Raw genomic sequence first — 14,484 nt, forward strand, 5'->3', positions numbered from 1 at the left:
GAAGACACCCCTCCATCCCAAGTCCTTGTCATTCCTGAGTGGTGTTGGGATTTGGTCAGTTGGCATTGGCATTGGGGAAATGCCAGATCCTACTGCCCCCACTCCTCCAGCTATGTCATGTTTCTCAGGTTGGAATGACTCTCCTTGCTTGGAGAGCATGTCATTTTAAAAGCTGCATGTGAAGCCTTTTCTCTTTCTGCCCTTCCAGTGGGTATTTTCCATGCTCCAACCCCCACTGGAATTGCTGAGGCAGAGTCATTACAAGTCAGTGGTTGTGTCAGAGCAACCCCATTGTTCTGCCAGGGCTGACCTATTCAGTTGTCAATGGGCCTGTTTCAGTCTCCCAGCCTTAGTCGGTTCCTGCCCCCAAAACAGAGGTTCTAATCCACACTGAAGGTTGCAATCATAATTGTTGTTCGGAAAACAGAAAAGAATTCATAAATTGATACAGTCACTGTGACAGGGAACAAAAGATTGTAGTGACTGTGCGGGTGATATTGGAAGTGAGTATGTAAAGAGAATGGGCCAAATGCTGTTCTCTTACTGATGTGAACTTTAAATTTAATCTGCTACCTGGGGATTCCTGGTGTAGAGTTGGCATAGTAACTACATGTGACCCCAGCCCCAGCATTGAGGCTGGTAAGGCCAAGTGTGAGTCCTCTGCACTCTGGTGACCTCCAGTTGCTGGGATGATCCTTTGGGACAATGGCAGCCAGGTGTAATTTTGTGCAGCCTACAGGCTGCTTGAAATTATACTGGGGGTCAAACTGGCCCCCTGCCAGCCTTTGCCTAACCCATCCCCTTGGTACTGCACTGAGCTTGACTAGGCCAGGGGTTCTGGTCCATTATATTATATATTCCATGAATCCACAGACGGGAAGTTTTGTTGGTTTTACTTGCTGCTTCTTATGTTGTCTTCCTATCAAGATAAAAGTTATGTTTAGCTTCTATTAGCTGGAGCCTGATCTAAGCTTGTACCTGGTTTCATTGCCAACTTCTGCCTCTCACTGGGAGTTTTTAATACAAATTGAAGGCAGGATACAAAGCCCCAAAACATTATGGTCATAGCAAAAGATGGCCAACTGCATTCCCAATCAGTACTCCCCATAATTTACTATATCCTATTAACGATTGTAAATGTCCATGTTTTACAGAACCCAACAGTTAAAGATTTGATTGGATTTGGCCTTCAAGTAGCAAAAGGTATGAAATACCTTGCAAGCAAAAAGTTTGTCCATAGAGATTTGGCTGCAAGAAATTGTATGTAAGTACAATAATCTAATTCCATGCCACATTATCACATTATTGTGGGGAGAGTAACCCTGTGGTAAATGTAAAGCTTCCTGGACTATATACTGCAGCAGAAATGTATTTTTATGTTATACTGATACTATTAAGCTCACATAAAAATGAGCTGCTTTAGCCTGCTAAAGATTTACGGTTACACATATGCATGAGCCTAATTCAGTTGGCTCTAGACTGTTCTCAATGGTAGCAGATGACAGAACGAGGAGTAATGGTCTCAAGTTGCAGTGGGGGAGGTTTAGATTGGATATTAGGAAAAACTTTTTCACTAAGAGGGTGGTGAAACACTGGAATGCGTTACCTAGGGAGGTGGTAGAATCTCCTTCCTTAGAGGTTTTTAAGGTCAGGCTTGACAAAGCCCTGGCTGGGATGATTTAACTGGGAATTGGTCCTGCTTCGAGCAGGGGGTTGGACTAGATGACCTTCTGGGGTCCCTTCCAACCCTGATATTCTATGATTCTATGTTTTGTGCAGGCAGAAGGAAAAGGAAAGGGAGGATGGCAGCTCTCAAGGTTGAGCTGCCAGAGAATTAAAAAGGACTCCTATGAGGGAATTTAAACTGCGTTGTCTCAACTTGCCTTTTTTAACGCTGTGCTTTCACCCAGGCTACTCATAAACTGCCTTTCTATGCTGCCTCACCTGGCAGTAAGGAGGTAAATGTGGTGAAACTTTGTGGAACACAAAATGGGGAAAACAAAGAAACAGTAACAATGAGACTGCTTGACAGTGGGTCTTTCATTGCACGGACTTGACATCATTTTGGCTTGATTCTGCACAAAAGGGCATGAAACAAAATTATGCAAAGAATCTTATTAGTGTCTGGGTGACCAGACAACTTAGTTCGCACAATGACTGACATAGTACTTGCCCATGTTATGCTGATTCATCACCTACAGTAGGAATTAATGTACTACAGTATTAATCATTGGAATTTACTTTTTGTACGTGTGAGGAAGTGGAGCCCTGGTAGCAAAAAGGTTATTCACCCTTGCTATATAATATTTTTAAATGTGGCTGCTGTGGAAAGCCTCTCCTAATTCAGTTACTCTGCAGATCCAGGGATTTGTAATGAGTGAGGGGTTACATATTTTTCAGGCTTTTTATGAACAAAGGAATTGCCAGACTGGATCAGACCCAATGGTCCATCTACTACAGTGTTCTCTCTCTGGTGCCAGATACTTCAGAGGAATATACAAGAAACCCCACTTTCGGCAGATATGGGATAATTTGCCCGATGAAGGTCTCATCCCAATCACTAATAATTAGAGATTGGTTCAAGCACTGAGCATGGGGTTTAATGTCTCTTCCAATACTCCTTCTTTAGCATTATCTATTAGAATTCTTTGGATGTTTTTGTTATCCCTATAAATGTTCAATCCCTCTTTGAATCTTACTAGCAAGATCCCTCAATGATATCATGTGGCAATGAGTTCCACTGTCTAAGTAATCATGTGTTGTGTGAAAAATAATTTCTTTTGATCAGTTTTTAATTTGCCATGGTTCAGTTTTACCTTGTTCTTTATGAGGAAGAAAGAACAGAACTTCCTCTGTTACATGCATTAGTTTACATACTTCTATTTTGTTACCTCTTATAGGACTCCTTCTTAGGCAAACAATCTCAAGTTTACTCCAAAAATTTATTTTAGTTACAGTGTAAGGGCTAAAATGTCTCCCTTCATCCAGGTGGCTGGGTGTGGTACAGGATTGTCCTATTGGGGCTTGGGTGGAAACATCCTTCTTCCTCGGATGCAACATGGCTGTTACTGTCGCCTTGAGGTTGCACTAGTTACTGCCACTCATCCACCTCCATTTCACACAGGGTAATGGCCAGTGACTCTTCTCAGCAGCTGGTGGGTCCACCTTCACCCCAAATCCTTCCCTACCCCAAGCCCTGCTTTATGGATAACCTGGGAGCCCACATAGAGCTGGGTTTCACAGCACACAGGAAACATTAACCTCCTGTGTGGGCTCCCAAATGCTGCCTTCCCACCCAATAAAACCACAGCAATAATAATGTGTCTGGGACCTTCCAAAGCCAGGAAGGAAGGGGGAAGGATTTGCCCTACGGGCCTTTTTCCATCTAGTATTACTTATCTATTAAATAACAAAAATACACCAACCAATGGATCAGCTCTGTGTATTTCAATATGTACACCTAATACTGCCTTTGCTATGGACTATCATCAAATCTGAACAATTAGTGTGATAAAGAGGAATTGTCTTGTCTAAACTATTAGTGAATGGGAAAGGTGGTATCTCAATATGAAAACTAGTAGATTTCCAGGTAGATGGAAGAAGAAGCAACTATATAAGAAATAATTCAGCATTCACTGTCTGGATGTACAGGGCAGTATTAGAGACCTTTTTTATGATACAACTGTTTTTAAAGAATTGTAATTTGAATGATCAGGGCAATAGCAGTAATATTTCTGAGTTCATTCAATTTGTTAAATGGATATCACATGTCTTTTGTTTCAATTTAGCATGAGTTAATAGACGCAAGATAGAGTGCTGGCTTCAAAAGTTACGGTCTCAAACACACAAGTCACTTATTATAATTTAGAGAATATTCACAGTCATTGTAAATCCTGTCTGCTCAGCTACAGATAATAATTTTTGTCATTTTCATAGGCTGGATGAAAAATTCACTGTCAAGGTGGCTGATTTTGGTCTTGCTAGAGATGTCTATGATAAAGAATACTACAGTGTGCACAATAAAACAGGAGCTAAACTGCCAGTGAAATGGATGGCTTTAGAAAGTTTGCAAACTCAGAAGTTCACTACAAAATCAGATGTGGTAATGTACAGACTATCTATGTATATTTATATGTACCTCATTTAAAAACACCTCTAGAAATACCACCAAAGGCATCTTTATGGCATTTGATTAATGCACTAAGACTATATGTCCAAGCCAAGACTAGGGTGGAATCCTAATCTAGCTCACAAAAGAATATGAAATTGGTGTTATCCAAGTGCACAGGAGATATCTGTGCTCATCACAAAGCGACAGCAGTTTGGCATGTTTTGTCAGTTGCTCCTCAGGAAAGAAATGGAGGCCTAATCACAGTCCCAGTAAAACGGAGGATAAATCTGTCACTGAAATTACTGAGAGCAGGATTAGTTCCTAGGTCTGCAACTATAGAAAACACAAAGTTAGCTTTCACATTCTTAACAGATAACACCTCTTGAAGAGGCTTTATTTGCTTTATAAATACTTTGACCATTGCGACCAAACGTTACCTGGCTACATATGAAGAAAAAAAGTTACTAGCTGAAGTCACTAGTTGGCTGCATCACTTTGTATTTTAGCCTAAATTCAATTCAGATTCAGATTAGTCTGATGTATAGAATTTCAGCCATTTGTATTCTCCAGTATGTATTTATATGGCATTAGCCCAGTCCTCAGCTGCTGTAAATTGACCTCAAAGGAGCTCTGCCAATTTCACCTTACTTAGTTTAGTTTCTCTCCTTCTAGTTTAAGTGGTTCCTCAATTGTTTGCAGCATTATAGGCTGCATGCAGTAAAATAGCTTGTTTCACAGGGAAAATGGATATGATCAAATCTGTCAGACCATATTCTACAAGTGGAGTTCAGAACCTTCTCTCCCCTGTGATTTACTATTGGTTTGTTTTATTAGTGGTCCTTTGGTGTGTTGTTGTGGGAACTTATGACAAGAGGAGCACCGCCCTACCCAGACGTGAATTCTTTTGATATAACTGTTTACTTGTTACAAGGAAGAAGGCTACTGCAACCGGAATACTGCCCTGATCCACTGTAAGTAAATAGATTGCAACATATCCTGCAAACGTTATTGATTCTGGGTTGTTGGGTTTATTTTACATATTTCATAGATGAGCACTTACTGTATTTTTATTTCAATGGCAGGTATGAAGTCATGCTAAAGTGTTGGCATCCAAAACCTGAAATGCGCCCAGCATTTTCTGAACTGGTTTCTAATATATCAACAATCTTCTCCACTTTTATCGGCGAGCATTATGTTCATGTCAGTGCTACATATGTCAATGTGAAATGCGTTGCTCCCTATCCTTCTCTTTTGTCATCACAAGATAACAGAGACAGGGATGTGGATACATGACCAGGTCTGTCTACAATACAATGCCAGAGAGAAATCCATTAGTAGTAGTATGAACAAAAGTAAATGTTTTGTCCACTACTTTTTCACTGCCCAGTTTTTGTGAAAACACTGTTGCACATGTTTGATGTTGTCCAAACTGCACTGTTGATGAGATATGTTGTTTATAGCTATGGGATTCTACACACTACAGTGGTAAATCCCAAATATTTGGGACGGCTGTATCTATTTACCAGACTACATCTACCACCATCTAGTGCTAATACCCACCAGCTCTCATTCATTTGTGAAATGAATGTGCTCACCATTTGCAGCCTGGGTTTTATTGTAGTTTACAGCATGTACAGCAGAATGAGGGGTGAGCAGCAGGGATGTACAGAGACTCATGATTAATGCAAAGACGGGAAAAGCTAGAGTACCAATCGCTCAAGCCTGATGTACCATTCCTGTTGCATGTGCTATTGGGCAATGGGCAGTGCAGTAACGGTTTTCACACAAAGACCAGGCCAGATAATGAGAATTCCAAAACTGTACAATGTCTCCTGTTGTATAAAGTAGACTCTACCTTTGTTCTTTGTTTGGCCATTATATCAATAAGGTTCCTTAGAGCCAGTCTCATGGCAAGTTTCTAAAATGATAGTCAACATTCCAAAATGCCATGAAATAAAATGAGTATGTCAGCTTTTGAGGAGCAGTATATTTATGCTGTACATAAAATGTAAGGGAACACACCCGGAAAAAAGCTATCTCAATGTTAATGTCACTATCATTCCAAAACTCAGTCGCTCCTTTGAGAAATAATTTGTATGTACAGATTTCTTACTGAAAATTGTGAGGCTTCTCTTCTGTCAATAAAGTGCTTTAATTGTTCCATGAGAGTAAAAATTTAAGGAATCCATATTAACCAGTAGGCTAAAGCCTATGATGCAGCAGTTTTGGAAGCACCATTTGGAGAGGTAGTCAAGTAAACAGTGGACCAGTAACAGTGCGAGGAGCCAAGTGACCCTGAGGAGCTGGTATGACCGCATGTTTAGTAGCTGCAACTCTGCCAGCCAGCCACGCAAAGGAGCTGCAGCATAGTGTGTGTAAGTGGTTGAGAAGAGATGCTGAGCCAGCTGAGGAAAGCCAACAAGGCTGCAATGTGGTGGGATTGCTGCCATCCTTTGCATGCCAGTACTGAAGGATTAAGAAAATTGAACAAAAGAAGAAACATTTTTTAGCACCCATAGTTGCTCCTTGAGTTAATCCAGCCCAGTGAGTTATGATACACAGTATATTCCTAAATCATGACCAGAAGTGATTTTCAAAAGAGATACTAATTAAAGTTTTTGTTATGTAGGGAAGAGTACTGTAGCTTTAGGGCAAGCATCATGTGTCATTTATGTTCCTGTGGAATTCTGTGCATATTACTGTATAGCTTGTTTGGTGTAGGATATAACTGGTTGTTAGTTTAAACACTTAAAGTATTCTATTTTTATAAAAAAAAAAGTTTATTTTTAATGACATATACCAGGTTTGGTCAGGCCACAAAATACTGCACTGTGAATGTTTCAGAAAATGTATGTCAACGTTGGAGTCATACATTGTAGTGAGGTTAAAAATGACTATGTAAATATTAAGGAGGAAAAGAACTAATTGATACTCCACCCTAACTATAATATAACCATTGCTGGAAGTCAAACACTTTAATATGTGCAAGGTGAGGTAGTGTTTAGAAAGGACCTGATTATGAGGAAGATTCATTGTTCTTGAGGAAGAGTGTTACAACGGAAAGGTTTCTAATGAGGGTGGGCAAACTACAAGCTGATAATACTGTATTGTATTACACCACCACTTTCATTTCAGATGCAAACATTTCATGTGTGCTAAGAGCACTACTAACTGTAAACTGCTAAAGGACAAAAGATTTTACTGCAGGAAAAAGAATCATCTCTACAGTCATTACAATGGCTAAGAAAGTTTATGACACAAAGATTTGGGGAGGATACTCCAAAGCCGTACATCCATGCTTGAGGAAGGCTGCAATGTGAAAAAAAAAACATTTTTACTATTTATGAATTTTGCTTAATATAGTTAATGTTGTGTCTGGGACACCTGTAAGAGTATATGATTCTGGTAAGGATTTGATGTTTGTCAATTCATGCATTTGCAAATGAGCTGAATGGTACTTATGGAGATAGTTGTTGGTGTGACCTAATAAAAGTTATTAAAATGAAGTATCGTAACATTCTGTGTGCTGATAATTCATGGTACTACTATTTGTATTTGACTGTTAAGCTGACATAGGCCTTTATATTCCCTTCCACTAACATGAACAGGGGGATCGGAAACTTGTGGAACTGGACTGAGGGAGCAGATGGGAGGGAACAGTTTAGACACACAAAAACATAGGGATTGCCACAGTGGATCAGACAATGGTCCGTGTAGTCCAGTATCCGGTCCTGGCAATGGCCAGTACTAGATGTTTTAAAGTAAGGCACAAGATTCCCTATAATGGACAATTGTGGCACAGTCTGTCCATTAGTCTCTTCCAGACAGCAGGAATTTGGTGCTCAGCTTCCATTCTGGAGCAAGGTTTGTATCATTTTTACATTTTTGTTCTATTTAATGGAACTAGATTTCTCTAGACCTGAATCCTTCTAAGCTCCAGGTCTCAATGACAATTGGTGTCAGGGAGTGCCACAGGTAATTAGGCATGATTGTAGGTCGGGGGGAAGGATTTCCCCTGCTGCATTTCTCCTCCTCCCCACAGAAACGCTCCATCCCAAGTCAATGAGAGCTGTGGGAGGAGGGTGTCAACAGAGGGAGGGCCACATTAACACTACACTTCCTAGCATGCTCCTCTCTAAGCCAGGTGGCTATTTGAGTGGGAGTTAATTCTTCTCTAAGATGGATGGAATCAGCTGAAGTGTTGTCAGATGCACAAAGCAGAGAAACAAAGTGTTTGTCCTCTTAGATTTCTCCCAGTGACAGCAATCTCCAGGGTGACTGGGAGCATGGGCAGGAATGCAACATTCAGCAAAAATTCAGGGAAGTGCCGTAGTCACTAATTCGGTGGCATTGATTCTGGATCTGATCTCACGTATGCAGTGGTGAAAGTGCTAGTACGGATAAAGCACCAGTGGCTGCCAGCGTTCTAACCACTCTGTTGTGCAGACCAGACGCAACCGTGTCTGAGGTGCCAGGGGTCCCTTGGCCTGTCTATTCTGTATAGCGCACATGATATTAAAACACTGTGATTTAATTATTAACTAATTAGGCTGCTTTTACTGTTATTAACCAATTGTAGAATACTTGGTCATTCATTTTGCTGTGAGATTTTATATATCTATATATAGATATAAATAAAATAGTAAATGAAACAATGAATTCACACGACTGTGGCTCGTTTGGATAATGTTGATCACTAATTTGGCCCCTGAACCACTGAGCTCTGAGTATCACAGCTGCAAAGGTTTTGCTGATACAGCTATATACTGTTATTTCTATACTGGCAAAGCCCCCGGTGGAGATGCAGCATATACTGGCCAAAGGAGTGCTTTGGCCAGTATAGTTAAACCATAAACCACCTTTCCAAAGGACATATGCTATACTAGACCCTTTTGCCTGTATAAGCTGTGTCTACATGGGGGGTTGCCACATAGCTGTTTCTCTTATTTTCCACACCCTTTACCAGCATAGTTATGCTGGCAAAACTATGTAGTGTAGACCTGGCCTAGATGATTTGCCTAAGTTTTAAATCCAAACCATTTTTTAGTTAACTAAGTGGGGTTAAAAATCAATGTCTAATTGGTTGAAAACAGCATTTTTGTGCTCTAACTCCGGAATAGCTGAAGAGTTTGTTTGGAGAAAATCTGACTTGTTGACTGAGGACAAGAATGAGCAACTTCAACCCCAAAGGTAATTTTGAAAAAAAAGTTATTGAAAATAAGGGCTTAGAATGAAAGTGCACTTTTGTTGTGTCATAAGCCGAATACACTAATAGTGTTGCCATTTTTAATATCCGTGAATTATTTTCCATTAGTACATCTTACATGTTGGGATTGAGGAGTGCGCTGGAAAAAGTCATCTAAAACTTCTCAATGAACCTGGAGATTTTACTGCAGTCAAAAATCAGTTGCAGTGTCATCAGTCTGTTGCATTACAACGTATAGCCGAATGACGTACTTAGCTGAAATACCAGATTTGTAATGCATTCCTCTGCTTCCTTCCCATGATTTGTTAAGACTTGAAGTTTGCTGCGCTGCTGAAAGGACATCAGAATCACAAGACTAACACTTGGTTATGTGCTCTAGTAACTTCCTTTATATAATGCACATAACATGGTGGGGCAGATCTTCAGCTGGCCTAAATTGGCATCGCTCCATTAAAGTTAATACTATCTATTGTTCTGGTACATTAGTGCAAAAGCTAACAAGAAAGCAGAATACTAAGATTTGAGAAATCAAGCCCACAAAAGCCAAGAGGTTAGAAATCAGGGGGAGAAATCCTGACCACACTGAAGTTTTGCCATTGACTTAAATGGTGCCAGGATTTCACCCATGTTTTTAATGTAATGTTTACTCAGCCCTTTTACACGGCTTTTATATTTTACAGTAGACACTTAATAAAATACAATAAAGTTTCTACTAAAACAAGGGAACCAGTGATACTTTACTACCACACTGAGCTGGCGAGGTGTTGCACACTAGTATTTCCCTCCCTCCCACTGGTATTCTTGCAGGTTTGTTATTGTTGAAATATTAATCTGATAATATCACTCTAATTGCCATATACAACTTAATTTATATAAGAATGTATGCCAACATTTCTGTTATAGTTTCCTGGATTAGTAAGGCTGAGGAATCTCTTAAAACTGCTTCAAAAGGATTTAATCTATATGACAAATTCTACCCTCAGAAATCATATGAGTAACTCAGGGTGAAATTTGGCCCCAGCTCTGTAAATCAGGAAAAGATAAAATCATAGGTGTTCAAGGATGTAAACTATATGAGGAGAATGTGGCAAGAGACTGGGATGGAATTTGGACTTTGTGTGGTCTTGTATGTAACATAACATAAAAATAAATGAGAACCCCCCGAGAAGGAGTTTTGTGAAGTTTCTCTTTAGTGGCATAAACCTTGACCCTGCCACAGCCTTTCAGGGAAACTCTGTGGGACTAAAAGGTCATGTGGAATCAGGGAAAATTGTTGCACACTGGGCTACTGTGCCATGATCTGGCTTCAGTGATGTGTGAGGGATCTGTGTCTTCTTTGGTCTGAACGCCCTATCAATTCCAGGATGGGAGGCAGCTCCCAACAGAATGATACACAGGAAACTCCATGAGTGGCATAACCTAGATAGGGAAGATTTGACCCTACATCTCTGCCTCCTTGAGACCAAGAGTAGAGCTAATGTGTCTGGTTATGGCAATTTGACAAGAGATTCAGATTTGCCCGTTTTAATTACCAAGTACATTTGAACCACTCCTCAGAATAAATGAGATTTGAAAACGCTCCCCTATGGTGTAGTAAGTGCTACTGCCAAAAACTTTAGGGTGCAGGGCGTGTGCCAAAAGGAATGCTTTGTACACATTGACAGGGGGGCTTACTGGCTTATTAAGCCACAAAAAAGTACTTCAGGCTAGGGAGGTCTCTACTTGCTCATTGCACTTATGGCTCTAAAACTGAAGCACAATTTAAATAAGAAAGCTGAGTGGAAGTTTGTAATATTAGTATGGAGACTGTATGAACTTAATGGTAAATAGACGTGTACGTTATTATAAACCTATAGCCACTGACAGCAAAACTGGTCATAATGGAAGTCACATCAAGTTCCAGCAAACTGGTAGATGGTTTTCCAAAGCCTGGGACATTATTGTGATGCTTCCCAGGGGTATCTAGGGTTGTGAGGCACCTCACTACCACTTGCTCTTAGCATGAGGAAGTCTGTGGGTCAGCTTCCAGACTCCACTAGCCTCTGGCAGCACAAGCCCTACCTTCCATGCCTCGCTCTGTGTCCAAGTTAGCAATAGGCACACACCAACTCCCAAGTCCTCCAAGCATCCCTCTTGGACGAGTGCTCACAGAACTCTCAGCTTCTCTACTCCCAAAGGAATAACACTCATCATCTTACTAGTTTCACCTCAGACTCACCACTGCACTTAACACACAGCACTTAGATATAGTGAAAACAAGAATAAAGTTTATGAAAGCAAATGATACTAACTCAGACTACTGAAAACAAGGAGTTACATATAAAACAAACTCATGACACTCATTCTATAGCCTAAATGTAACACACAAGACTTTCCTCTGTTAGGCTAGCTTATCCCAAGTCTTTTTCCTAGCATTCTCAACCAGGATGACTGAGACACTCCTTTGATAAGATCAAGCCTGGTGACAGCTTCTCTTCCCACACCAAAGGATGAAATCTCGTCCCCTTTCCACTTCTCTTATGCAGTTACAGAACATGGTCCCTTACCCCAGGAGGTTCCTGCTTCAGAGACTGATATTGGGGTTCCTTTGTCTTTGTAAATCCTCAGGTCTGTACCTGACCCAGACAGCAAACATAGCCTGTTTCCAAGAACAGCCATTGTTTTTACGCCGATTGAGTTGGCCCGGAGGTATACAATACATGAAGGTCTGCCAGGCAGATAAGTGTTTACTAACCCCTTCCTGCCTAGAATCTGTTTCTCATCTAGTTACCTGTCTTAATTTGCCTACTTTAAGAACATAATTTTCGGTAGACATACATAACTCCTTTCACATTATCTGCACATCCACTTCACAAGGATCATGATTAAGGCTACGATTTAGTCACAGGTACTTTTAGTAAAAGTCATGGACAGGTCACGGGCAATACACAAAAATTCATGGCCTGTGACCTGTCCATGACTTTTACTAAAAATACCTGCGACTAAATCTTGGAGGCGGGGGGTTGGTGCTGCTCCAGGGGAGGGCAATGGGAGGGGTGCTGCTGAGGGGGGGCACTTGGGGCCAGCAGCACCAGCTGCCAGGGGCTGCTCTGGCCGTCTGGGGGGCTGCTGCCCGGGGCCACCGGAGCAGCATCTGGTGTGACAATCCCAGGGGCCACTGCAGAAGTCATGGAGGTCACAGAATGGTGATCTCCATATCAGACACAGAGCTCTAATCATGATGACCAGTGTGACACATGCTTTAAATAGAAACCTCACATAGATACCCTGGGTGCACCCAGTGGATCCTTGTACCCCGTGCCCTCTGCCAGTTGGCACCAGGAGGTTTCTGGATCACAATTATTAATTATTAATCCTGTCCTGCCCCTCCATAAGCTCAGATCCCCAGCCCTGCATAGGAGTTATTGTGCCAAAGCAGCTCTCCCCATCCATGGCTCTCCTGCTGGGATCCACAGGATTTTATCCCTCTCCGCAGAGGATTATTTGGTCCTATATTTTGCAGAATAAAACCCCAAGGAGATTAAAATAATAATAACACTACCTTCATGCCATGAAAAAATGAATGTCCATTAGGGGTTAATGGCCCATGTTAAAAATACACTAGGAAATGTCCATGCTTTATGCAATGCTTAGTTTAGATAATATCTGTAATATTTATGTGCTTGTTCTGCCAAGGAGATATTATAAAACAGACTCATTCATAAAATGTGGCATTTGCTGGCAGTGTAATCACTGTGATATTTTTCAGCATGAATTTAGTTTGTAGAGCTGTTTCATCTGAGTGAAAACTAGTCCCCCTCCCCCACCTTTTTTTTAAATGCCTGAATGATGATACAGAATCTTTGTTCATTGTTCACACATTCAGCCACAATCAGGAAATTACAGAAGAAGATGAGATAAGAGGTTTTCACTGCTTGAGATGCCCGATATCGTCTTTTGTAGTTTAATATTGTTTTTTTCTGTTATGTATTTATTTACCATCACTAATGTTTAGGTCTCAGTGGTCCCATACTGCCAGAGTAATGGCAGCAGCTATAAAAGCTGCTGGAGGAACATTCTCTGTAAAGATCCTTTCCTTTGGAATGCTCTGCTTCCCTGAGATCTGAATAATGCTCGTCCCCTCTCCCCATTCCCCCTCCTAGCCCCAATCTTTTGACCTTCTGGATACATTGTAAATTCCACATGTCGGAGCACAAAGTGATGGACATAGGAGGTTGAGGGTAGGAAAGTGCAATACTGATTTAAGATGTATTGGTCACATGAATGGTAAGTAAATGATGGGTGGTAGGAAGGAGAAGCACTGTTGCATTGGATGCTTTATGTTTTGTAATGCCTATGTGATGGTGTTTTTAAATGTACATCAAAGGCACTCAGAGGAGGGGTGCAAAAGGCATGTAAAGTGGCTTTTAGCATTCCCATCAATATCTAAATAAATAAAACTTCTTGAGAAGCAGAGCATCAGGCTATGATCGGGTGTGTCTTTGACATATAGCCAATCACAGACCACTCTGAAGCTGATGGGAATTCTAGCCACCATTCAGTCAAGATAATGGATCAAGGAGGACTACGCTTGGGTGCGTGGGCATTTAAGGAAGTGGAAGCTCGGGTGATTTTCAGCAGAATGCTTCAAGTCCCTAGAGAAGGAGGGTGAAGGCATGATAAGATAATGAAGATCAATGGATGGCTCAAGGATTGGTGCCATGAGGAAAGTTTGGGATGATCGATCATTGGGAAGCATTCACAGAAAGAAGACTCTTCTCGACTGATAGACTCCACTTGAGTACCTGGGCTACTAATCTTTTGGGATCAAGTCTGGCATGCTTGATCAGGTCTTTAAACTAGGAGATGAAGGGAGAAGGTTGGGAGAGACTCATGAACTCTCCACTCCTGCCATCAATACACAGGAGGAGAAAATCAACTAAATGAAGCGATAGTAAGAGACAATTGAACACCTCAGAAGTAATAGAATGGACAGCATGGAGAAAGAAAATATAAACACTGATTGGACAAGTAGTCACAGTTAGTGATTGGACTACATCTAACCCAGCTAGACAACTGGGTAAGGTCCAAGGGAAACAATGTACATGAATGCAGAGTCTGGGCAATAAAACGGAGGACGTGGAACTACTGGTGCAGGAAGTCAAACCAGATATTATAGGGATTACAG

At 41.1% G+C, this 14,484-nt stretch overlaps 1 protein-coding gene across 7 annotated transcripts in view; it reads left to right on the plus strand.

Moving 5' to 3' along the window:
* Positions 1-7,613, plus strand: part of MET (MET proto-oncogene, receptor tyrosine kinase) — a 118,712-nt gene extending 111,099 nt beyond the window's left edge. For all 7 annotated transcript variants that reach the window (XM_073328148.1, XM_073328150.1, XM_073328152.1 and 4 more), the window contains 4 exons: positions 1,155-1,264; positions 3,937-4,102; positions 4,946-5,082; positions 5,194-7,613. In XM_073328148.1, the coding sequence (XP_073184249.1) occupies positions 1,155-1,264; positions 3,937-4,102; positions 4,946-5,082; positions 5,194-5,404 (624 nt within the window). In that variant the 3' untranslated portion in view covers positions 5,405-7,613. The remainder of the gene's footprint in view (positions 1-1,154; positions 1,265-3,936; positions 4,103-4,945; positions 5,083-5,193) is intronic.
* The last annotated feature ends 6,871 nt before the right edge of the window (positions 7,614-14,484 follow it).

Source organism: Lepidochelys kempii, chromosome 1 (genome assembly GCF_965140265.1).
Source record: "Lepidochelys kempii isolate rLepKem1 chromosome 1, rLepKem1.hap2, whole genome shotgun sequence".
Taxonomy (NCBI): domain Eukaryota; kingdom Metazoa; phylum Chordata; order Testudines; family Cheloniidae; genus Lepidochelys; species Lepidochelys kempii.